The sequence below is a fragment of the Chroicocephalus ridibundus genome, chromosome 11 (genome assembly GCF_963924245.1).
Source record: "Chroicocephalus ridibundus chromosome 11, bChrRid1.1, whole genome shotgun sequence".
In the NCBI taxonomy this organism is placed as follows: Eukaryota; Metazoa; Chordata; class Aves; order Charadriiformes; family Laridae; genus Chroicocephalus; species Chroicocephalus ridibundus.
The window spans coordinates 9,916,157-9,937,704 of record NC_086294.1 but is presented as its reverse complement, the minus strand read 5'-3'; the positions used below and the strand labels follow the sequence as shown (position 1 = coordinate 9,937,704).

The window sequence follows — 21,548 nt, the reverse complement described above, 5'->3', positions numbered from 1 at the left end:
GAAGTGTGAAGCCACAAAGCCCAAGCGGAGAGAAAAATAAAGTACACAGAGTGGTTAGGAATAAGAATGAGAAATGTCACTTGGAAATTACAGCCATCGGCTGAAACTTCCCCATTCAGTGTGCAAAGGTCATAAGAAAGCATTAGGGAGCAGGTAACAGTCTGGAAGTCGAAAATGACCTTGCGGTTGGATATGGAGGGAATAATTCTAGCTACCCCCAGCAGGTGTATCGTGTCAGAGAGGACTGAGAAGCCAATACCATCAGGAGGAAATTTGTCCGATGAATTCTTGTAAAATAACTAAAACAACTATTGCCTGTCTGGGCATTTAGCCAAGTACGGAGTCTTCGCCCAGACAGCAGCTCAGGAGTCTTGCTTGGTTCTAGTCACACGTGTTTAACAAGTCCTCAGGAACCCAGAAGCAACCAGAGCAGTTCAATAACATCAGCGTTTGCAAAAACCACAGGCAGTAAGGTCTCTGCCATGGGGGGCTCATGGAGACCACTTGTTGATAGGACGCTTACAGACAGTGTGCTTTGTGCCAACAGCTTCTCGGACACCTCTCAACAGCTTCTCAGAATAATGGGACAGAGAACAGAGAGGAGTAGCTTTTAAAACAGTAAAAATAAGTTCCCTCCATCCTCCTCCATGCCCTGCAGCTGAAATGAAGGAGCCTTTTATTCCCTCCTATTTCTAGGAGAAACTGAAGCCCAAGACGTAACAACTCCAAGGAGGAAAGGAGGGAGCAGCCCTGAGCAGAGCCCTCGTACAGCTCCCAGAGGAGGGCTGGGCCCCCGAACACCCACCCGGCTGAAGGGCAGCAGAGGGAAACTGGCTTTTTTTTTTTTTTCTTCTTCCAGCTTTCTCCTTGGCACTTGGATATTGAGGGGAGAGAAGAGCCCAGGCAGTGCTGGAGCTGGGAAAAGGACCAGTGGACGCAGGGATGGGCTTTAAGGATGGAGGATGGCCAGATGTGATCTTCTTGTCCCAAATCTGGGTTCTTTACCTGATGTGCAAGCCAGTAACACACAGAACAGAGGTATTTCCAAGTTTATTCCATTAATGCGCAGGAATAGGGTGCTCATCCCAAAATGGGAGCACCCCTTAGTTTCAAAAATTTCCCTTTTTTTACACCAATCATTACATAGTCTAACAACTTATACATATTAATTGTTATTCTTTTTAATGATTGGTTGAGATTTCTTCACTTACTATGTAAATAAGTGCACAGACTCTATTTTCTTCTTCCATTGTTCCCTTTTGAGTAGGTGGTATCCTTTGTGTAGGTGGTCAATGAGTCGGTGGTCAGGATCTCCCCCTGCCAAAATTACGTTTTACCTACTCCTCCTCTAATCTTGGCAGTTCTAGGTGGTTTTCTTGGTTTGCTGACCAGGCCTACAGTTCATCACTCTCTTGACAGCAATATCCTGCTTAACAACAAAGCTACATTGTCAAGTAGTTAGTTCCTTAATTTCATTTTAGATAAATCATGTCTAGTTACTGTTTCTCTATAAATGATCAAATAGGGTCGGGGCTGTATGGAGGACTTTTAGCAGCAGTGGCAGGTTCTCCTCGGTTGCTTCGATTATGTGTTACGTTTCATTTTTCTAGTTAAGACCAATTTTACTACAACAATCATAGAATTGCCTGGATTGGAAGGGACCATTCAGATCATCGAGTCCAACCATCTACCTCACTCTGACAAAAACCATCACTGAACCGCATCTCTAAGCGCAATGTCTACCCGTCTTTTAAATACGCGCAGGGATGGTGTCTCCGGAGACGTCTACCCGAGGGCTGGGACAAAGAGAAGTTACGCGGGGCACAGCTGCTCCGTCCCCCGGCTGCGCTCCTCGTTTGAGCCGGGGGGGCGGTCCCTGCCCCGGGCAGCGGGCGAGCCCCCGGCCGGGCCGGCTGCTGCGGGGGCGGCGGCGGGGCGGCTGCCGGAGGGCTGAGCTCCGCCGGCCGGCGGGAGGAGGCTGCAGAACCCTGCCGCTGGAGCGGCCGGAGCCGCCGCCCCTTTCCGTTTCGTTTCCCGGCCGTGTCCTTCCTCCGGCGCCATGTCCCGGGCGGGTGCGGCGGCCGGGCTGGAGGAGGAGCTGACCTGTCCCATCTGCCTGGGCATTTACAGCACCCCCGTGTCCCTGGGCTGCGGGCACAGCTTCTGCCGGGGCTGCATCCGGGAGGCCGGTAGCCGGCAGCCGTTCCCGCGGGGACCCTTTAGCTGCCCGCTCTGTGGCTTCCTGTTCGACCCCGCCATGGAGCCGCAGCCCAACGTCCAGCTCCGCAGCATCGTGGAGAAGTTCGTGGACCAAGAGGAGAAGGAGGAGGAGGAAAGTCTGGGCCAGCAGGACAAGGTGATCCTGTGCGATTTCTGCCTCCAGGAGCCCCAGGCTGCCGTGAAGACCTGCCTGAGCTGCGAGGCCTCCCTCTGCCAAGCCCACCTGAGCAAGCACAGCTCAAAGAGCCCCCTGAAAGACCATGTCCTGATGGAGCCCTGTGGTGCTCAGGTTTTGGCTGAGAGGAAATGCCTCCAGCACGGCAAAGTGCTGGAGTGCTACTGCAAGACGGATGCAGTCTGCCTCTGCGTGCTGTGCTGTGTCACCAGCTCCCACAAGAACCACGAGATCGCCACCTTGGAGGAGGCTTTTGCCCAAGGGCAGGTAAGAGACTGCCAGGACAGTGGCCTGGGCACAGATTGTGCTAGGAAAACCACGGGCCTTGGTGGCACAGAGAGCTGCCTGCAGCACAGGGATGAAACCTCTCCCTGGTTTCACAGCTGCAGACTCAGGATGGGGCTAAGTCTCCATCTTGGGATATTGGGCTTTTATTCCTACTTTTGCCCCAGATTCCCTCAGGGTATCAAACAAGATGTTACAAACACTTTCTTCCCATCCTGAGGAGCCAAACTGCAGGGACCACATAGCTTGTGGCTATGCTTTTAGTGCTCGGTGCATTTTCAAGCCAGAAGATGAGCCTGAGATGCATTTATGCAAAGAAAATTGATGGCAGAGTAACAGGAAGGAAGCAGTCAGCACTGAACATAGCTTTACGTGTGGCTATAGCACATGAACAGTTTTCAGTTTCAAATTGTCTTTCCCATGTTCGTAATTGTAGTATTTAGGTCAGGGATAAAATCTCTCAGTAAACCTTTATGTATTGATTTGTCCTGAGAGCATGCAGTAAACAAACTTTTTTGCAGGTCTAGCTTAACCCATTTCCATAAAATTGCTGATCGTGTGCACGTATGTCGGTCCTATCCTGATGTCTCCCTCCGGTTATTTTTATAGAGTGCTTTAGCTGGAATTCTGGAAACAGTGAAAACAGAAGAAGCTGCGCTGGATCAAAGCATAGCAAACCTGCTGGAACAGGAGGGGGAAGTAAAGGTTTGTTCCAAAGTCCCACATCACTTTGGGGATGGTTGCGCACTGGTAGCTGATGAGATAAGGTTTTCTTTTGCCCTGCCTCAGATCATGGATTCCGAAGTTTTTTTCACTTCCTGGGTGGTTTCTTAGATATCTTCTAGGTTTCTTCATGGAGGGAGGATGATGAACAACTTGCTTATCAGTCTGGGAAGTACGTTCCTAGTTTCCAAAGAACCTTTGAGCTTGAAAGTTCCTGTTAAGGCCATGCCCCCTGATTGGTGGGTGGTGGTTGACCTTTTTTTCCCCCAACTTAATTCAATTTGCAGACTCTAAAATATTTATGGAAAAGATACAGACCGTGTTACAGTCATTTCAGTCCTCCTTACAACAAGAAATCCCTTTCGGTTAGCCTGTGGTTCTAAGAAGTTGGCTAGGAATGAGGTTAAAAGATTGCTCCAAAGTGTCTTGCTTTTGCTTCCAGCAGACAAATGCCTATCTGAAAGCTCTGAAAGGACAGGGAATTTAACACAGGTCTCCAAATCATGGTTCATTCTGCTTATGCAGAATTGGCACTTGCCTGCCTTCACCAGTAAAAGTGATGGGACTGGAAGTCCTGGCACTGGGCAAAGGAAATGTTCCCTTCTAGCCTGAAGACAAAACGGTACCTGTTGGCAGCGTCCTGGCTGACATCACAGCTGCTTTCGAACAGCGAGGGAAGTTTGATGGAGGCAGGAAGCAGAGAAACTGTTTTTCCTCACCCCATCCTTAAAAGGACCAAAGGCAATGTATCAGTAGAAAAACACCAGGGCAGAATAAGGAAATATCTGCATATTGGAAAGTCTTCAGCAAGCATTATGCAAGAAGCACTACTTTTTCGTCTTTTTCTGGTCAGGTGCCAGATGCTGGGGAAGGCCACTTAGGTCACTTGGCCTTTCTGCCATCAGTGGGACATCTTGGTTTGTTGTCCTATGGAGAGGCACTATGTTAGTAGTTACTTCTGTCAGCCCAGAAAAGACCAGGCTCTTTTCTGAGTGAGAGTTAGTGTGGAAAATGTAAGATTTAGTCCCTAACAGCTTTGAAAGTGTTTTCTTATTAGAGTAAGGAGAGCCTGAGGAGGGATCGGCTGGAGAGCCTCTTCGGAAAGATGCGTCTGCAGCTGGATAACAGAAGAAGAAAGGTCCTGAAAGTTCTCAGTGACAACGAGGAGCAACAGCTTTCTCAGATTCAGATGCAGATACAAAAATACAAAGAGAAGAAGGATGCAGCCAGCCAGGATGTACAGAAGCTAGAGGCTCTGAAAGATCAGAAAGACCGACTTCTTTTCACCAAGGTACCTAACAGCATCTCCCTTCCCAGAGGTGCTCAGATCTTGGGCTGGCCTTTGCCTGCGCTATGTTAGTTCTGATTTCAAAATGTCTTTTACAGGCTTTCGCAGCGATTTCAGACAGGTAAGCTCTTCCCGAGGTGGTCTGGTATTGCATTTCATGTTGCTTCAGGTGACTATCAGTCATTCCGTGACTGATAGTCCAGTGGTGTGGGCTGCTAGCCCAACCTGCACGCACTGTGGCCCCACAGCTCCCTGGGCTTACACAGCTGCCCCTTGGGCACGCTGATGGCACGCTCCGAGCCTGGCTTCCTCAGAGACCTGGAGAAGCCCCAGAACCTTAACAGAGGTCACGTGTGACTCTTCATAATAACATGGCTTATTTTTCTGTACCCTCCCCACCTCAAGATCCATTCTGACAGTGATTCACACAGAATTCTAGGGGTTGGAAGGGACCTCTGGAAATTATCTAGTCCAACCCTCATACCTGAATATTAGGGCGGTCATGCAAAGGACAGATGAGCTGAGATATCCTGAGCCATCCTCCACTTTGCATTGCCTTCTGCTTGTAAGAAGTTAATGCGGCGGGAGCTGAAACATGTAGTGAAGTCCTGAGTCTATAAAGTTCATGGCTCTTCTCCTGAGCTGTTCCTCCACCACAGCCCACCGCTGCGTGGACATGGGCTCCCCCAGCCCGGCCTTCCCCCAGCCCTGCATTTCAGGGGCAGCAGTTGCCCCTTGGCTGTGATAACACAGCGCATCTCGTGTGCTGTCCCAGCATCTGCCCCTGACACCGCACCAGCTCCTGCTGCTGTAACCACAAACGTGATACTTGGGGTCCATCCCGGCAAGAACTGGGGCTGAGGGGGCTCAGACAAGGTCTTCTGGGGATAGATATTGTCCATGGAGTGAATTTCATCCTAAAGATGTTGAAGAGGTTTGGGGTTCTGGGAAAAGACCGGTCAGAGGGGAAGTCCCTGGTAAAACTGCAGAGAGAGCGGGGACAGAAGCTGCTTTCCTTATCTCCCATCGAGGCTGGGTGCGGAGTGGGGGATGCAGTTGTTGGCTCAGTGATGGTTTTCTGAGGACGTGCTGCTCTTCTGATGTCTTTCTGCGTGTTTTAGGAAACGCACGTCAGTTCCTAAGGAAGCTCACGTACAACTGCTAGCGCCACCCGTTATTTTGGATGAATTAACAACAGATGCTGTTCTAAGGCTTTTCAGGCAATTCCTCTCAGACATGCAGTCCTTATTTGAAGCACCACCTGGTAAGCGATCATTTCACTACCTGACAAGCAAGATGGAGAAGCTAAAAAAATGTATTTAAGAAAGGACTGTAATAATACACCAAGTACCTCTAGAAGAACTGATTACTAACATTGTATGAATATTTTCACATGTGTGTACATAAAAGAGTGCTTGTTTTGGGCTTCAGCGCTCTGGGACATGCCTGTTAAAATAGGTTCTGGGTAAAGAGATGCGGATGTCCTAGGAGTTTTCTGGGAGGATTGAGAGAAGAGAATAGCAACACCTCTTCTGTCTGTAGCATCACTTTGATTCAAAGCATGGGGAAAGTTGAGAACTCATCACAGCAGTGGCAGGAGGAGTTTGTCTTAGGATGTAAATAACCTACTCTTTCTAGGTAAATAGTTCTACTCTTTTGTAATGTTTTGTAAGATCAGCCTACAGTCCTGGTGCTGCGCACGGTGGATGCTTGTCCAACTGAACTGAAAAAATTAGGGTTCCTTTGTTATTGCTCTCTTGATGGTGTTTGAGCCCTTGCTGACGGTGAGCCTAGGGACAAGACTGAGAGACAGCTGGGGTGGGAAGGCTCTGTCCAGAGCGTGTGTGACAGTATGTGACATGCACACCTAATTGGCCGCCGTCCATACAGCCCTGGGTTCAGTAAGAAGCACACCATGCTCACAGCCGCTCCTGAGCTCAGTCTCTACCATCCCTGTAAGCATACTCCAAACCTACTCTGGCTAGAAGGCCGCAGATCCATGTTTTCCTAATTATCCATGCCATCTGAGCAACTGGGGTTGGTTGCCCAAGCAACTGCCATTGTTTCAGTTTCCTGAAGGAGTAACTTCCAGAGCGGAAAATGCCACAATATTGAAATGCATTACCTGCAAGAGAAGGTTTGAATAAAAAATATTCTGCAAATGCCTGAGTGTAGAATTAACTTCTTGTGACTGGCCGTGCTAGGAAGTTTTGAGAGTTCTAGAAAATAACTTCAAATGATCCTGAGCAAATAAGCTTTTATAAAATGGCTGTGCTGCTGTTCGCACATCCTTGTACGTGCAAGTTAATCTGGGGAGTTTTTAAAAATGCCTAATGAAACTGCAGGGCAATGATGGAAAACTAAAATCTGAGAGTTGCAGTAGTTGGAAAAAAAAAAGCAAAAAGACACTTTAAGATTGTGAAAGAGCAGCATTTCTTGAAATGTGATATTAACCTGCTTTAAAATTACATAGGAGCAGCTAGGAGAGTTGTGGAAGGTGTTTCACTTAACACATGCTTTTAATGACTCGAGTGGGTTGGACTTGAATTGGATGACTTGGATAGGATGACTTGGATTGGGAAACCTAGCTTTCAGCAATGGGGATGTATGCAAATCTGCACAATTATCTGTTAATGTGGTTTTTTTTTTCTTTCTATAGTTCATGAACATCTGACTCTTGAAGCGTGTGGATTAGGGTTTCCTCAGAGTTGCAAGGTAGTCTCGGCACCCCCACGCAGTTCTCCGCAATATCAGAAATTACCGTTTGGAAGCTTTGATACCCCCAACCACAGGTCAACTGGCTTTACATTCCAACCCAATATTTTCCAATCTGCGTCACCAGCTTTGGAAAGCACCTATGCCACCCAATGCAGGAAGAGTGCCCAGAGCTTCTCAGAGGGCTGTCACTTCTGGGAGGTGGACACCAGCAATGCAAGGTGCTGGAAGCTCGGAATTATTTGTGGCAACTTTCAGTGCTGCCTGGAAAAGTCTTATGATTACCTCCTTGTGTTCCTCGGTCAAACAGAGATCACAAAAAAGAACTCTGCTATAACTCTCACAGTGGTCAGGGTAGAACTAGACTGCAGAAGAAATACACTGTCATTTTATAACGCATCTGTTAAGGATGCAGATCCTCACAAGAGCCTTATAGAGACAATAAGCATCCCTTTGAACTATCCCGTCCATGCTATCTTTGGCACGTCTGATGGCTCTTTGGAGCTCCTGTAGTGATGTGGGGACAAGGTGCTGTTTCGTATTTCCAGGCCCAGCTACTGCGACTGCTACTGGGTGGAGGCTGTGCTAAGCTGGCATATTAGAAATGGGGTTTTGGGCTGCTGTGATGGCTCATCGGTGTGAGGGCAAGGCCTCTGTGGGGTATATCACCCTGCTGCTTACCGCAAGAGCTCCTATCCTATTTGTTCAGTTAATCATGATGGAAATACCATTAAGTTGCAATTTTTGCTTGGCTGTATCAAATGCTGTGTTGGGTGCATGTTATTAAAGTAATTTAGATTGCAAAACTCAATGGCAACTTAGTTTGTAAAAAAAAAAAAAAAAAAAAAAAAAAAGCTGACAGAGCGTTAACTGCTGGAGAGCTAAGCAGCAGCAACGCTGACCTTTGCTCTAACGCATCAGGTTTTACCTCTGCCCGTCCTGCACAACCAAAGCCGCCTCTCGCAGAAGCAATGCTGGCCGGGGAGGTGAGCAGAGACTAGGTGGTGAGACACCTGGTTGCCCTTGCTCTCTGCTGCTGTCATCCCCCGTGAGCTCTCTGATGGATCACTTAGCGATTTCCTGCCTCGATGTTTATTTTCTCCTTGCCTATGCAAAAATCTCACAGCAAAGGGAGCGGTAAGGAGGAAAACTGCTGTGCCTCTAGTCTCTGCCGTCGTGGGGCCCGGGTTAGTTCATTCTTACGATTGTTCAAACACCTTGGAGAGGAAGAGGTGATGTCCCTGCCTGCTGCTTGTGGTTCTGCTGCTTTCAGACAGAGCCAGGGTATTCGCATGAAGACACCCAGGGAGGAGCTCTCTGCCCCAGCAGCGTGCAGGACCTTAAGGGACACTACAGTTTTCCATATGTTCAAAGAAATCCTTGTTCAGTCTTAGAACAAGGAGGCTGTGTTTTGGGTTTTGCATGTTATACACCAAAATGATATGGAAAACCATGCAGGTAGAGTTGGGTCTCCCGACTGCGCCTGCAGGGGCTGCTGCTCTGTGTGGTCTCAGGGGGCAAAGCCAGGTAAGCAAGGCTGGTGGTACGGCACAGGGATATTCCTATCCTTGAGTGCCTTTCCGGGAGCCTTTTTACCAGCCCCCATTTCCCTGTCCGCTGGCAGCAGGTAGGAGACCAGCCTCAACACATCCCAGTACAAATTCCCCCTGGGTTCTCCCTATTTTACCTTGAGGGGAGCATCTGTAACTGTTGTGGAGAAGAACCAGACAAAGCAGAGGGAATTCCTGGCTTACCCCAGCCAGGCTTATCCTCTTCTCATCCAGGGTTTATCTTTTAATTTGCTGCCCCTGGCATGGAATTGAGGATTTTTCCAGGAGGGCAGAGGGCTGCAGGAGAATTGTCCAACCCATGCCCCCCCCAGCACCCCCTGTTCCCACCAGCCTGCTGGGGGCTCACACAGGGAGCGATGCTGCCTGAGACAGAGGGCAAACATCTAAAAGTTTACAAGAGCTGTTTGCAGGAGGAGCGTGTCTCTGCTGGCCTGTCACGGGGCGGAGAGGAAGGACGCTGGGCTGGATCTCCAACCGCGGCACAATGCCAAGGACGTCCTTTCAGTTTCATTTCTCACAAACTGGCTAACGCACCGTTTCCGCAGCCATGGCAAGAGCTGAGGAAGGATTTGGAGGGGGTGCTAGCCTGGAGGACGAACTCAGCTGTCCCATCTGCCTGTGTCTGTACAGGAACCCGGTGTCGCTGAGCTGCGGTCACAGCTTCTGCAAGCAGTGCATCCAGAAGGCGCTGGGTGCCCAGCATCAATCTGGGGCCCTTTACTCCTGCCCCATGTGCAAGCTCCAGCTGGGGCCCATCCTGGAGCTGCAGAATAATTTCCAGCTGTGTAGCATCGTGGAGGCATTTCTGGCCACTTCTTCCAAAGGACAACAGGGCAAGGACTCTGCAGAGGGGAAGGAGGAGGTGGTTCCCTGCGACTTCTGCCTGGATTTCTCCCAGCCAGCAGTGAAAACCTGCCTGAGCTGCGACGCGTCTTTGTGCCAGGCCCATCTGAACAAGCACAACGCCAAGGCTTACCAGCAGCACCACATCCTGGTGGAGGTGGGCACAGGCAGTGTGGCGGAGGAGAGGAGGTGCCCGGAGCACGGCAGGCTGCTGGAGTGCTACTGCCAGGACGAGGGGCAGTACGTCTGTGTCTTCTGCTGCATCGTGGGGTGCCACAAGGGCCACAGCATCATCACCCTGAAGGAGGCATATGACAAAGAGCTGGTAAGGGGCCCTCCTCTCCCCACGGCCCCTGCAGGGTTTGCCCCAAACTTCTGATCTGGAGGAAGCCGCAGTAAGGCTTTCACCAGGGAATCATAGGATCATAGAATGGTTTGGGTTGGAAGGGACCTTAAAGATCATCTAGTTCCAACCCCCCTGCCTGGGGCAGGGACACCTCCCACCAGACCAGGCTGCTCCAAGCCCCGTCCAGCCTGGCCTTGAACACCTCCAGGGATGGGGCAGCCACAGCTTCTCTGGGCAACCCAGGCCAGTGTCTCACCACCCTCATAGTGAAAAATTTCTTCCTAATATTGAATCTAAATCTCCCCTCTTTCAGTTTAAAACCATTACCCCTCATCCTGTTGCTACACTCCTGATAAAGAGCCCCTCCCCATCTCTCCTGTAGCCCCCTTTAGGCACTGGAAGGGGCTCTAAGGTACCCCGCAGCCTTCTCTTCTCCAGGCTGAACAACCCCAGCTCTCTCAGCCTGTCATGGGGGCAGGGGGGCAGCAGCTCAGGGGATTTCATGTCCACCCCAGCAGGGACTGGTGTGCTGTGCTGGAATTTGGTTTTAATTTCCTCCTTGGTGTTGCCAAAGCAGCCTGGCAGGCTAAGCAGAGGGAGGAGAGCAGAGAGAGGTGTTTGGGGCTGAGCAGGGTGGGTCGATGCTGCAGTGTGTGTTGCTGTGCTGGGGAGTGAGCCCGTACCGTCGACCTGCATGCCCATGGCACTCGTGTGCAGCCCCGGGCAACTGCAAGCTGCCACTCACCAGGGTGTTGCTGGCTGGGATTAAGAAGTCTCTTCCTCCACCGACCCTTGAGGATGTCGCCACTGCTGATCTTTGGGTTGGGAAACAGGTTTTCCCACTTGAGGCTCTTCCCTTCCCTCTACCCTGAGGTTTGCCCAGCTGTCAAGCCATCATCCCAGTGGATGATGAGTCCAACTGCAGTCCTTGAAATGCTCCAGAACCAGCTGAGACTGATGGGATAAAATGCGTTTCCTATGCTCACCCGCTGCCTTACATTTGACATTTCTGGGCCCAGTTTAGAGCCCAAGCAGAACAGCCTGCAGCAACCCAGTGCATGGGCAGGCAACGCCTGGCTCGCTCTCGGCCTCAGGACAGGTCACAGACTCCTCAGGAATTAGCAGGACGCATCTTTTGCAGCTATGTGTATCATAAACTAACTTTCTTCCCCAAGGTACCTATAAAAAATTCAGACAAAAAGAAGTGGGCTGTGTAGGACAGTAGCCCTCTCCTTCATCCCTGGAGCTGGTGATGGTCTGTCTATAGGGAAGCTATCTCCATGAGTAAGCTGAGATCTCAGCTGTGTATTCCTCATTAGGCTTTTTTTGTTTGTTTGTTTTTATTTTAAAACTCTGCAAGATAGCCAGGGAAATCAGGAATGCAGCTCTTCAGGAGAAATTATTAAAAGAGTTTTGGTGCAAGGGACCTTGGTCAAATTTGAGTATTTGTCTTGCAATTTTTCAAAAATTAAAACTTTCCAGGTGTGACAAATACCTCATGGAAAACTTAAGCCTTCTAACATTGTTTTTATTAAAGAAACAGGAATCTGGCAGCTGTGTCTGTTGTGGCCATTCATGGGTGCTTGAGGTGTGAAAACACTGCTGGAGGCAGCCAGGAGCAACCAGAGCTATTCAGAGACTGTCTAGTCCCTGAAGAACAAGGTTTAATGTCCCCTTTGAAATGTGTTGTCCTGCAGTGTAACAGCATAGCATCTGTTAAAATAAACAGCTGGGTGAGTAAGTACTGCTGTTTCGCTGCTCTTCAGAAAAGATGGTTGCTTACTACCTTATCCTCAGATCCCACAGCTGCTGACAGAGGGGAAAACTAAGGATTTGGATCACATTAGGCACATGTGAAGATTCTGGCAGGAACAGAGCTTTAATGGATAAAGTGAGATTTATTCATCTAAAGCGAAATTTACTTATTTAAAAGCAAAGTTGTTTATTAACCTACCACATACAAAGTTAGACGTATATGAAAATTAAACATTGACTCGAAAGATTTCAAGCTCCTATCAGTTTTCCGTTATGGCCTACCTTTATGAGGAGGTGAGTGAACACAGTTTATCATAGGACTCGGTGGTGAAAGCAGGCAGGTAGAAGGCGCCTGTGCCATTTTATCAGCTCCACAAACTGCCAGCCTGGTTTAAAGGTCCCCGTGCTGCTTCCCTGCTATGAAGTTCAATGCTGTCTCTCTGTCTGCTAGAGTGAGCTCTCGGACACTGTGACGTGGCTGCAGGAACATAAACGCGCTCTAACTATTGCCCTAGAAGAGCTTCAGAAAAGCGAGAATCAGCTCAAGGTTGGTACCCAGATCATCGCTAATTCAGAGCAGCTTTCCTCCACAATTTCCCAGAAATAAGTGATGGCAATTATACTGTTAGAAGCAGATGAATAGAAAGAGATGTAGTCCAAAGCAGGGAAAACACTGGTGGAAGAAACTGCCAGAAGTCAAGCTTCCTCCCAGCACAGCTCCATTGGAGGAACTAGCTGGGACACTCCACCATTAATTGTGGTTGCACAGACCAGGTTGCAGGACTGGCAGACCACGGATTGTATACATCATTATGCATTTTTAAAGTTTTCTATCTGTTAAATAAAAGAAAAACAAATTGAGTCTACAGGTGGGATCTTCAGTGTGTACTGATACAGTTCTCACACTGCTAGCTGAATTTTATCTGATTTTCTTACTATATCAGGATTAATTTTCATAACCCTCTGTTTAATCAGATATTCTAAGCAAATGCTTATTGTCCACTTCCTTCTAAGGCCAGTGCAAAGGATAGATACACTCCTAATTAATAAGCAGATACACTAAGCTGAAGTGTTGAGCTCCTGAGCCAGTGCACCGTTTTCTTATCTGTTCATTTAGAGCAATACAAAAACAGTGACTTCTCAGCTGCAAAAGCTGTTTGAAGAGATGAAGATAGAGATGATTCAGAAAGAGAAGATGATCCTGAGCGACATTGAGTCCAATGAGAAAAAGCAACTGGCAGACATTACCAAAGTGAAGAAGGAAATGGAACAGAGGAGAGATGAGGCTGTGCAGCATCTTCAGTCTTTGCAGATGATGAGAGAGCAAACAGATATTTTCCTCTTCCTCAAAGTAAGCAGCAGTATCCTGCTTTTGTTCATGAACATGCCTCTTTCTCAGACAGCTGCCCTTTCTGGCATTCACACTAACAATTTTTTTTCCTCTTTTTTTTTTTTTCTTTTGGCAATCCTATTTGTAGGAATTTAAACTCGCCAGGAACAGGTATGTTCCAGCTGAAAACACTTGTTTTCTTCTTCGCAAAAACATGGTGTAGATAGCTGGGATCAAACCCCACTGGCTGTGTCCCTCTGTCCCAGCACCCCACCGCAAAGCTGCTCCCTATTCCAGCCAAGCCAGAGGGCACCACGTCCACACAGTTGACAAGGATGGAGAGATATCACCCTGCCGGTCCAGTGGTCCCTTTAAGTTTCAGTTTCCTTGGCAGCTACACAGTTGCTGGATTCTGGTGAAAACCACTGGCTTTCATTACCAGAAAAAGATTTTTGTCAGAGACAAAGCCCATAGGGTTCAGTTTACAGCAACGCTCTCTTGGATGTGTATTGGTGACACTCCTGCACGTAAGTCCCAGAGAACAGCCTCTGCCTGCAGAGGTAACTGGCTCGTTTCCTGACGATTTTTGCTGCTTCTTGTGGACAAGCTTAATAGCCAGCCAGATTTATTATCCCTTCTCTTGCAAGTGATACATTTAATTTATAACTTATCACTTCCTAATGGACGCCTGGGTGTCAGCTCTAATTCAATGGTGCAAAACCACCCGTAAGTTACAGATCCACGAGAGATTTTGCTGCAGCACTGAACTCCCCAGGCGCGTGAAGGGCTAGCTCAAACATCCAGCTGGATTTTAAGATGTCATCTCCGCAACTTGTACAAATTAAAGCTGAGTTTGAACTTGGATGGTGAGGATAACTTTGAATCGCCGTCTACCTAGCGGCTGTGCTGGCAGCAACACAGTCCATTACTCACAGCTGTGCCGCAAGTCAAAATCTAGCCTGTGGGATCAAAGTCATTTTCCAGAAGCCTGGACACCATTTAATATGTTTGGCATTTTCTTTCTATCACGATGGCAGTTGTGCTAGAACAGTGAGAGCCTGCCTGCAGCAGGTCAAAGCACTATTCGCACATGGGTATTAGCAAAACACCTCCCCCTTTCTCATTTTCAGTATTTGGAAGTTCCCATCCAGGTTTGGTAAGCAAAAGGCATTACCAAATAAATAATAATATATAACAATTCCAATGCCCGTAACCTCACCAGAGAGCTGTTTACCTGATAATTCATGTTGCCAAAGCACCCTCCTCTTTGTTGAGCCCTTCGGAAGGAAGGAGTTTGTTAACTTTCTAATACTAAATGATTTTCCCTGGTGAAATGACTGCCTGCACCCAAGGATTGCCAGTCAGAATTTCAGCGTCAGCAAGATGGACGTGGTGGGAGTGCTGCTGGATCAGGCCTGGATCGACCACTACCGACACCTGATATGGAAATTTGTGGATCGCCTGGGCTCACTGCAGAAAGCCGTGCAGAGTGAGTGATCTGTCCTGACCCTGGCACCGCTGGCCCCGAGCGGAAAACAGCGAGCCATGGGGTTCAGAGGGCTGGGCTGACGGGGATGATGAGGATTTGGATGGGATCTTGGGGGTGTTGGAGAGGGGAGGGCGAAGGGGGCAGAAAGACTATTTCTGGGGATAACAAGGAAGAGGTCTGCTCCTACCCAGTGTAAGGCCAGCTTCGCCCCTGTCTGATGTGGTTTCCTGCTCCCACCTACCTCCCGAGTCTTCAGGTGCTTAGTCATGCTTTCAAGAAACGTCCTCTTTGTTTGCCCACACAGAATCACAGAATGGTAGGGGTTGGAAGAGACCTTCAGAGATCATCTAGTCCAGCCCCCCTGCCAGAGCAGTTCCACCTAGAGCAGGCTGGGCAGGAACACATCCAGGCAGGTTTTAAGTATCTCCAGAGGAGACTCCACAGCCTCTCTGGGCAGCCTGTTCCAGTGCTTTAGCACCCCTATCCCCACCTAGTTTATCTCCGACCATGAGATCCAGGGGTACAGTACCAAGTCCCAAACTTGAATGCTTTGCCAGCTTTGTAAAACATTCTTCTCCATCTTTCTTAGGTGTACTGACCAACCAAATTATATGGAACAGGTAAATCCTTTTCTTTGCTTACAAAATTTCTCCAACAGTTTCTCATTTAAGGACTGTATATCCTGAGCTCCTCTGCTTCAGTCTCAAGGAGAGCCAAGCAGAGTCTAGAAGGTGGTCCTTCATCTCAAAAGAGGGGCTCAGGTCTATTCACGTCTCTCATTTTGTTATTAACAAGATGTGATTTGTGCTTTACAAGGCACTAACATTCATCACTGTTTCTTTACAGTAGGGCTTCAGATACTGGTACCTCTTCAAACTGTAAGTGTTCAAAAAATACTAGTTATTCCTCGGGACTCTGGCCTGGGGCTGAGAGTCTTGCAGAGATAATCTCTCACCTAAAAATGTGAGCAGTGTTTTGTTGCGTGCATCTCCTCTCCTTGCCAGAGGTGAGACCAGCGGGAGTGCAGCCTCAGGGCACCACATCTGCAGCTGGCAGAAATCTCTGGGAAGTCACCAGAGCAATCATTTACCTTCAGCCTGAGGGAGGGACTGGGTTTGCTTCGGTACTCAGTAAAGGTCTGAGCCTGCTCCGAGGAAAGACCGCGGAGGGGTTCCCACCAACTGAGCAGGAGCTGGAGCAAACCCAGTGCCTGAAAGGATTCCCAGACAAATCCAGGTGCTGCAGGAGATACTAAATCTGTAAACAGTATTTCTCTTCAGATAGCACTAGTCCACTGCTCAAATAGATTTCTGCTGGGTACAGTGGTGCATCTTTTCTACAAGCTTTTTTGAAGAAAACTTAGTTAGAAGTTATTTGAAAAATATATTTTTTTTTTATTTTTTAATTGCTGCAACTAAAGTTCAGTTTGCAAATAAGTTTTTCTTAATTCATAACTTCAAAATAAAATCCTACTTTCTTCATCACTTTTTAATTTTTGGAGGGGAAAAATACTCTTTTCTGACAAGCATTTTTCAGGGACAAGTTAATGGTAAAATTTTACTTCGGAAAGGATGTGTTTGAGAACAGCTGTTCAATGGGGGGGTTGAGGACAATGTACTCTTGCCGTAAGTGCAAACTTATTTGTTTTACCAGACATATTTGAAAAACCAGAAAAAAATGTTGTTTTCTTTTTTCAATAATTCATGTAGGTGATAATGGAGGGAGAGCACAAGAGGCATACGGTGCAGGTAAGCGATTAAATGGAGTTTTAATTACACAGCACAGCTTAACAATACAGTTGTTTTCATTTAACGTAATGCCAGCCTCAAATCTAGAGGTGTATTTTTAAATCAGCGTACATGGCCATTTATTTGTCTTGTGAACTGTCTTCTACAGACAGATTAATGTCTGTATTCTATACAGAACCAGACAGTTACTCAAAACAGGGGAAGGAGAAGAAATATTTTTTCTGATGCAATGCAAAGCTGTATTTGGAAGCAACTTGTCAAATATTACTATATTATTACAGTAAGTGAACCTTTTCCATCTTTTGTATTCCTGCAGCACGAAAACAATGGAAATGATCAAGTGACAGATGTGAACAGAGTATGGTCCACATATGCACTGAAGTAAGGGAGAGATGAGAAGTCAGAACTGAAATGCAACGAAAAAGTTGAATATTGCCAAAAATGTCTTCTAATAATAGGGACCTGCCAAGTATCTTGACCTCCCCTGCATACCTGCTCTTAAAAGCAATTCTGTAGCATGTACAAATTTAAAAAGGAAGTGCTAAGAATTAACATGAACATAAGAATATCTCCACGTGCTGCTGGCTTCCAAACTGTGGACTGTAGCATCTCATGATACTAATGACACTTGTATACTATTAATTGTGGTGACTATGCTGTCATTATGTGGTTGGATAACGAAATAAATGGCTATAGATATAGATAAGCAAGGCTGGCTGATTTCATGCTATCACCAGGAATTAATTGTTGAAAGCATTGTTTGTGGATGGCTGCAGTAGAAAGCTGTTCAGGACCATGCCACAGATTTGGATTATCACATTTAACACAAGTGATCTTTGTAGCAAAGAATTAATTATCTTTGTATGAAACCAGCTTAGTCAGCCCTAAGTCACATTTTTAACAATTCTCCTAGAGAGCGCTCAAAGAGCCATGCAAAATTCCATGGTCAGCAGCCTATGAAGATGCTTTACTGGCCACATCTCCATGCGTAGAGATGTTCTTTTCTGATCAAGCATGTGCCGTGCTTTCCACATGTAGCCCTTAATGCAGGTGTTGACTCCACAAAGGCATTTCATGGACGCTGCCAGGCGGACAGGCTCACTCTTTGTTGCTGTAGGGTGCTCTGTGCCCAGCTATGCTTCAGATCGAACACGTAGGTTCACAACCTGGGTGTTTCTTCTCCAAGTGATAAAAATATTCTACTGCAAACCAGGGTTGCCAACATAAACATTTTTGAGAAATAATTCTGGGTGCTTCTATATAAATTAGGGTTCATGGCTATGATTCTATTCTGTCACTTGTGATAATCAACATTTGCCTAATTGCAGGGATTAAAAACAATAAACTCAGCAAAATCCATCTCAGATTTAGAGTAACATCTCCCTTCGTGGTTTAAACAGACTCGCCAAGCTGTAATGTATCCACAGCCCTTGCTCTGCTGCACACATCAATTGTCAGCATATCGGAAAGTGCACAGCCAAATTTTGGGAGCTCAGCAGTAGCTCAAGGTGACTTTGCAAATACTCCCTACTGCTGGAAGCCAGCGAGACACGAAGGACAGCTTCTCTCAACCACTCAAATGAGGCAAAAGAAATGAGCCTGTCCTTCGGCACTTTTATTACCTGGGCTTCTCTCTGGCTGCCAGGTAGTTATTGCTCTCACCCCAGGTGAAGGAGCCGTGACCAGCCAATGCAGCTGGGTGCTGCTGCTGCAGGCAGCAAGTTACTGCACTGCTGCAAATCACAGAGGGCGAAAGATTTCCTCAAGCACGGTATTTTAAGTAACTCGCTCCCCCCCATCTCACAGCGCATCCTACGTTGACTACGCTTAGGAAACGTCAGCACTTCTGTAGCCCCTTCTGAAATACCGGTTCAGCATTTCCTCAGCGACACCCGCCTTACAAACGTGTGTTCCCGTGCCTCCAGCCACGGGCTGCCGTGGGAGAACTGGGCACCGCTCTCCCCCTCGCTAGCAAAGGGCACAGGCACCCGGCAGCAGGGTGCTCAGAAATCCCTCCGTCCAGCGTGTTTCTGGATATATAGCTACCCCCTTGCCTGCAAGCAGTTCTCACTTTTTAACACCATTTCTGACAGTCTTGGAGAAGCCATGATGATATTTTCTTTCCCCGGGGAGGATGAGATACTCACTTCACCTTTCCTCCCACGCCAGCCGTCAGCTCCCTGAGTCTCTGAGCCCCTGTCAGAAGTGTCTGTGACCCATTTAGAGAAGGGTCCTCCCAGAAACCTTCACTGCAGACGACCCTCCCGTTCTCACAAATGGAGTCACCTTCACGAGAGGCATTCAGAAGGGCTGGGAGCAGCCGAGAAGCCAGTACGTCTGCGGCAGGCTGGGTAAAGGCCGTTCATGCTTTAAGGAAGAGCTCTGCAGCCCTCGCTACATGGTTGTAATGCTGCCAATCACAGATGATATGGTATCGCACTGAGATAAAAGTGCCTAGTATAACTAAAACCCAGGACTTACTGACCAAAACGAACACGGTAATTGTCTGGATGGAACTTGCCCGGCATCTAATTTGGAGGGAAAAGTGCACGTAGCTCTTCACTGTGAGACTTATCGGACTCAAATTTGTGGCTCACGTAAATACTTGCCAAAACCGAGCAGAAGAAGGTGACTCTATTGTAAGCAAAATTAACGTGATTCAGGAGATAAGGACTTGATAACTGCTGCTATATGACAAAACCAAAGAATTTCAATTCAAGTAGATTGGAAAAAATGCATTTTTTAATATTGCTGCAGGCTCACAAAGCTTTTGGGTGAAAATTAGTATCTAGGAAAGTAGATTTTCTGAGTTAAATACTAAGCTGATGGTCCAGTTTATTTGCCCCATATATTTGCCTGCTACAGTATTAGCAAAGATAGACTCCTCTGAATTTGAGACTTGTTGTATTTTTAATATTCCATGCATTAGCCTCGGGGAAGAAAAGAGAGGTGAAAGATGAGATGAAAGCAATGTAAGAAATACACTGGAGTCCAGCTATTATTTAACTAAGCCTTCTAACCCACAACAACACTCTGAAAATATTAACTCATAATTAATTTTTGACTCTAGGAGACAATATTGGACCATAGCATACACTGAGATTGTAGCAATTCTGCACAGATACTTGTACAGAACACTCTTTCTTCATAGCAATATAACTGTGAGATACATAGTCCTGAGATATGGACAGAGCTTATTTCTTTTTGATATCTTTACGGCTTAAGTATTTTGATTACCTAAGGACTCTGATTCATTATTCATCTTTCATTATTTAATGTTATAAACATCTTTCATTATTTATTATGCTTTTTTCCCTCCACCCACTTCATTTTTACTTGGCATTTTTCTCATCCTTGATGGAAATCTTTAGAGGGGAGAAGAGTGAAGTAACTGATTTTATGGCTCTTCTTTTTTTTTTGCTTTTGCCAAGTATTGCATGATGTGACTGAATTTATAATCAAATGCATAAATAAAATGCATTTCAAAAGCTAGAACGGGCCTCTTCTGTTACTTAGGCTGATGGACTTTCTAAGTAAAATCAGACATGCCACATCTAGACCTTTATGTGTCTGGCACTAGGGCCTTCTAGGACCAGCAGGTTGGACACCAAACCCCAGGGGTACTGCTTTGATTTTGCACAGAGGAAACTGCAGGAAGCCTTGTGGAAGGTTGTCCAAAGTCCCCTGATTGCTCACTACAAAGGCTCAACGAGTTCAAGAATTTCAGGGTGGCTTAATATTACTTTTGTTTTGTCTCTATTTTCCTTTATGCTACTAGCGTTTGCCTGGGTGGCCAGACAAGCTGCCTGCGTGGGGAGGCAGGTCTGTACAAGCTCTGATACGCAGATAGGTCTCACCCTCTGGGCAGCAAGCTCCCATCTTCTCCAGTGCCAAACTTCACGCAACATTTTGCAAATGCAGGCCCCAACCTCAGTGGATGGCAAGTTGTAGAGGGAAAGAAGGACAAGGAGAGAAAATAACACACGTTTTTAGGTGCTTTCACCATAGCCCACTTGTACTGCCAGGGAGCTGTACAGCCGGCGGGACGGAGGCAGTGGGCAGGGAGGGAGCAGGAGGACATGACTGAAAGCAGGAGCCTCCTTACACAAGGCTGGGAGCCAAGTGGCATAAACCAGCCAAGAGCTGCAGGAAATAAGAGGGTGCCTTTATCTGCCGAGTGATAAAGCAGTGCTGGAAGCCTGGAGAGGACTGGGAAGAACTAGGGAGAGCCGTTGCACAGGGGGTTTATTGATGGAGCAGAGACCATGCAGCCCATAGAGGTCTTTGCTGGGGGGACCAGGGCGTAGTGGGGCCGTTTGAGAGCTGCCGGGCAAGAGGCAAGGTGGGAGGGCTGCCCCAGCTGCGGTGTGCGGGGCTGCCCCGGAGAATGTGCCCAGTGGAACAAAAAGGAGTGTTTTTTAAGATTATTTTGCACTCTGAGAAACTGGTGTCTGGAGATTCGATACCACAAAGACGAGGGGGCAATCTGGAGAAGGGGAGGCAGCAGGTTTGGCAGGCAGAGTGAGTGGGCTGGGCAGATGGCACAGGCTAGCGTTTGTGTGTCGCCAAGCCCCAGCTCACTGGTCCTTGGCAGGAGATCCTGGAGCATGAGCAGCCCAGAGGCACATTTCTCAACGGCCAAAGGTTCCCATAGCACAGAAATACATTAACCATAAAACTTAATATACCCTGAGAAGAGGTAAGCAGTTGGATGTTAAATGATTTACTTATTTACTTTACTTATTTACTTGGCTTTTTTTCACCCACTTTTTAGAAAATCAGCGTACAGTGAAAAGAAAAAGAAAACCCTAATAATGAAGTGATTCTGAAAAAAATTAATGCTTGGGATTTTTTTTAACATCATGGTCTTTATTTGTGCTTCAAGAAGATATTATTTCCCTGTTTCTTCCATGAAGACATGATGTGTTTGATGATGCAAGTTGTTCCACATCCAGTGCCTCGAGAACAACAATGAAAATGCCTGTTGATTGGTTTTGTGGTTTCTTATTAGGTTTCTGCAGACCCTACACAAAAGGCTCCTCTTAATGCTTTTGTCATAG

The 21,548-nt window shown here is 47.2% G+C and overlaps 2 protein-coding genes and 1 long non-coding RNA gene across 6 annotated transcripts; 2 read left to right on the top strand and 1 right to left on the bottom strand.

The window, feature by feature from the left end:
- The first annotated feature begins 1,777 nt into the window (after nt 1-1,777).
- On the top strand, nt 1,778-8,183 carry LOC134521905 (E3 ubiquitin-protein ligase TRIM65-like). Its single transcript, XM_063349014.1, has 6 exons — nt 1,778-2,662; nt 3,290-3,385; nt 4,461-4,694; nt 4,790-4,812; nt 5,813-5,955; nt 7,351-8,183. Exons 1-6 carry the CDS (start codon nt 2,060-2,062, stop codon nt 7,917-7,919), a joined length of 1,668 nt encoding a protein of 555 aa, XP_063205084.1. The 5' UTR covers nt 1,778-2,059; the 3' UTR covers nt 7,920-8,183.
- Nucleotides 8,184-9,365: 1,182 nt separating this feature from the next.
- LOC134521906 (E3 ubiquitin/ISG15 ligase TRIM25-like) lies at nt 9,366-18,621 on the top strand. Of its 4 annotated transcripts, none has more exons than XR_010072897.1 (9): nt 9,366-10,145; nt 12,373-12,468; nt 13,039-13,272; nt 13,400-13,422; nt 14,604-14,740; nt 15,330-15,360; nt 15,587-15,976; nt 16,450-16,488; nt 16,805-18,621. XR_010072897.1 is itself a non-coding variant. In XM_063349015.1 (9 exons), exons 1-9 carry the CDS (start codon nt 9,525-9,527, stop codon nt 16,822-16,824), a joined length of 1,233 nt encoding a protein of 410 aa, XP_063205085.1. In that variant the 5' UTR covers nt 9,366-9,524; the 3' UTR covers nt 16,825-18,621. The 4 variants fall into 4 exon arrangements, 2 of the variants coding, with proteins under 2 accessions (XP_063205085.1, XP_063205086.1); XM_063349015.1 differs by having other exon boundaries at nt 15,587-15,618; XR_010072896.1 differs by having other exon boundaries at nt 15,587-16,488.
- On the bottom strand, nt 11,780-19,831 carry LOC134521907 (uncharacterized). Its single transcript, XR_010072898.1, has 3 exons — nt 18,636-19,831; nt 12,204-12,441; nt 11,780-11,879 (listed from the first exon to the last, which is right to left on the bottom strand). It is a non-coding gene; the product is annotated as an uncharacterized LOC134521907 (long non-coding RNA).
- Between the last annotated feature and the right edge of the window lie 1,717 nt (nt 19,832-21,548).

Coding starts and splice junctions, on each gene's coding strand:
- LOC134521906 (XM_063349015.1), top strand. CDS start 9,525: ATGGCAAGAGCTGAGGAAGGATTTGGAGGGGGTGCTAGCCTGGAGGAC. Junction 10,146..12,372: donor AGGCATATGACAAAGAGCTG/GTAAGGGGCCCT, acceptor TCTGTCTGCTAG/AGTGAGCTCTCGGACACTGT. Junction 13,273..13,399: donor ATATTTTCCTCTTCCTCAAA/GTAAGCAGCAGT, acceptor TCCTATTTGTAG/GAATTTAAACTCGCCAGGAA.
- LOC134521905 (XM_063349014.1), top strand. CDS start 2,060: ATGTCCCGGGCGGGTGCGGCGGCCGGGCTGGAGGAGGAGCTGACCTGT. Junction 3,386..4,460: donor AACAGGAGGGGGAAGTAAAG/GTTTGTTCCAAA, acceptor TTTTCTTATTAG/AGTAAGGAGAGCCTGAGGAG. Junction 4,695..4,789: donor ACCGACTTCTTTTCACCAAG/GTACCTAACAGC, acceptor TGTCTTTTACAG/GCTTTCGCAGCGATTTCAGA.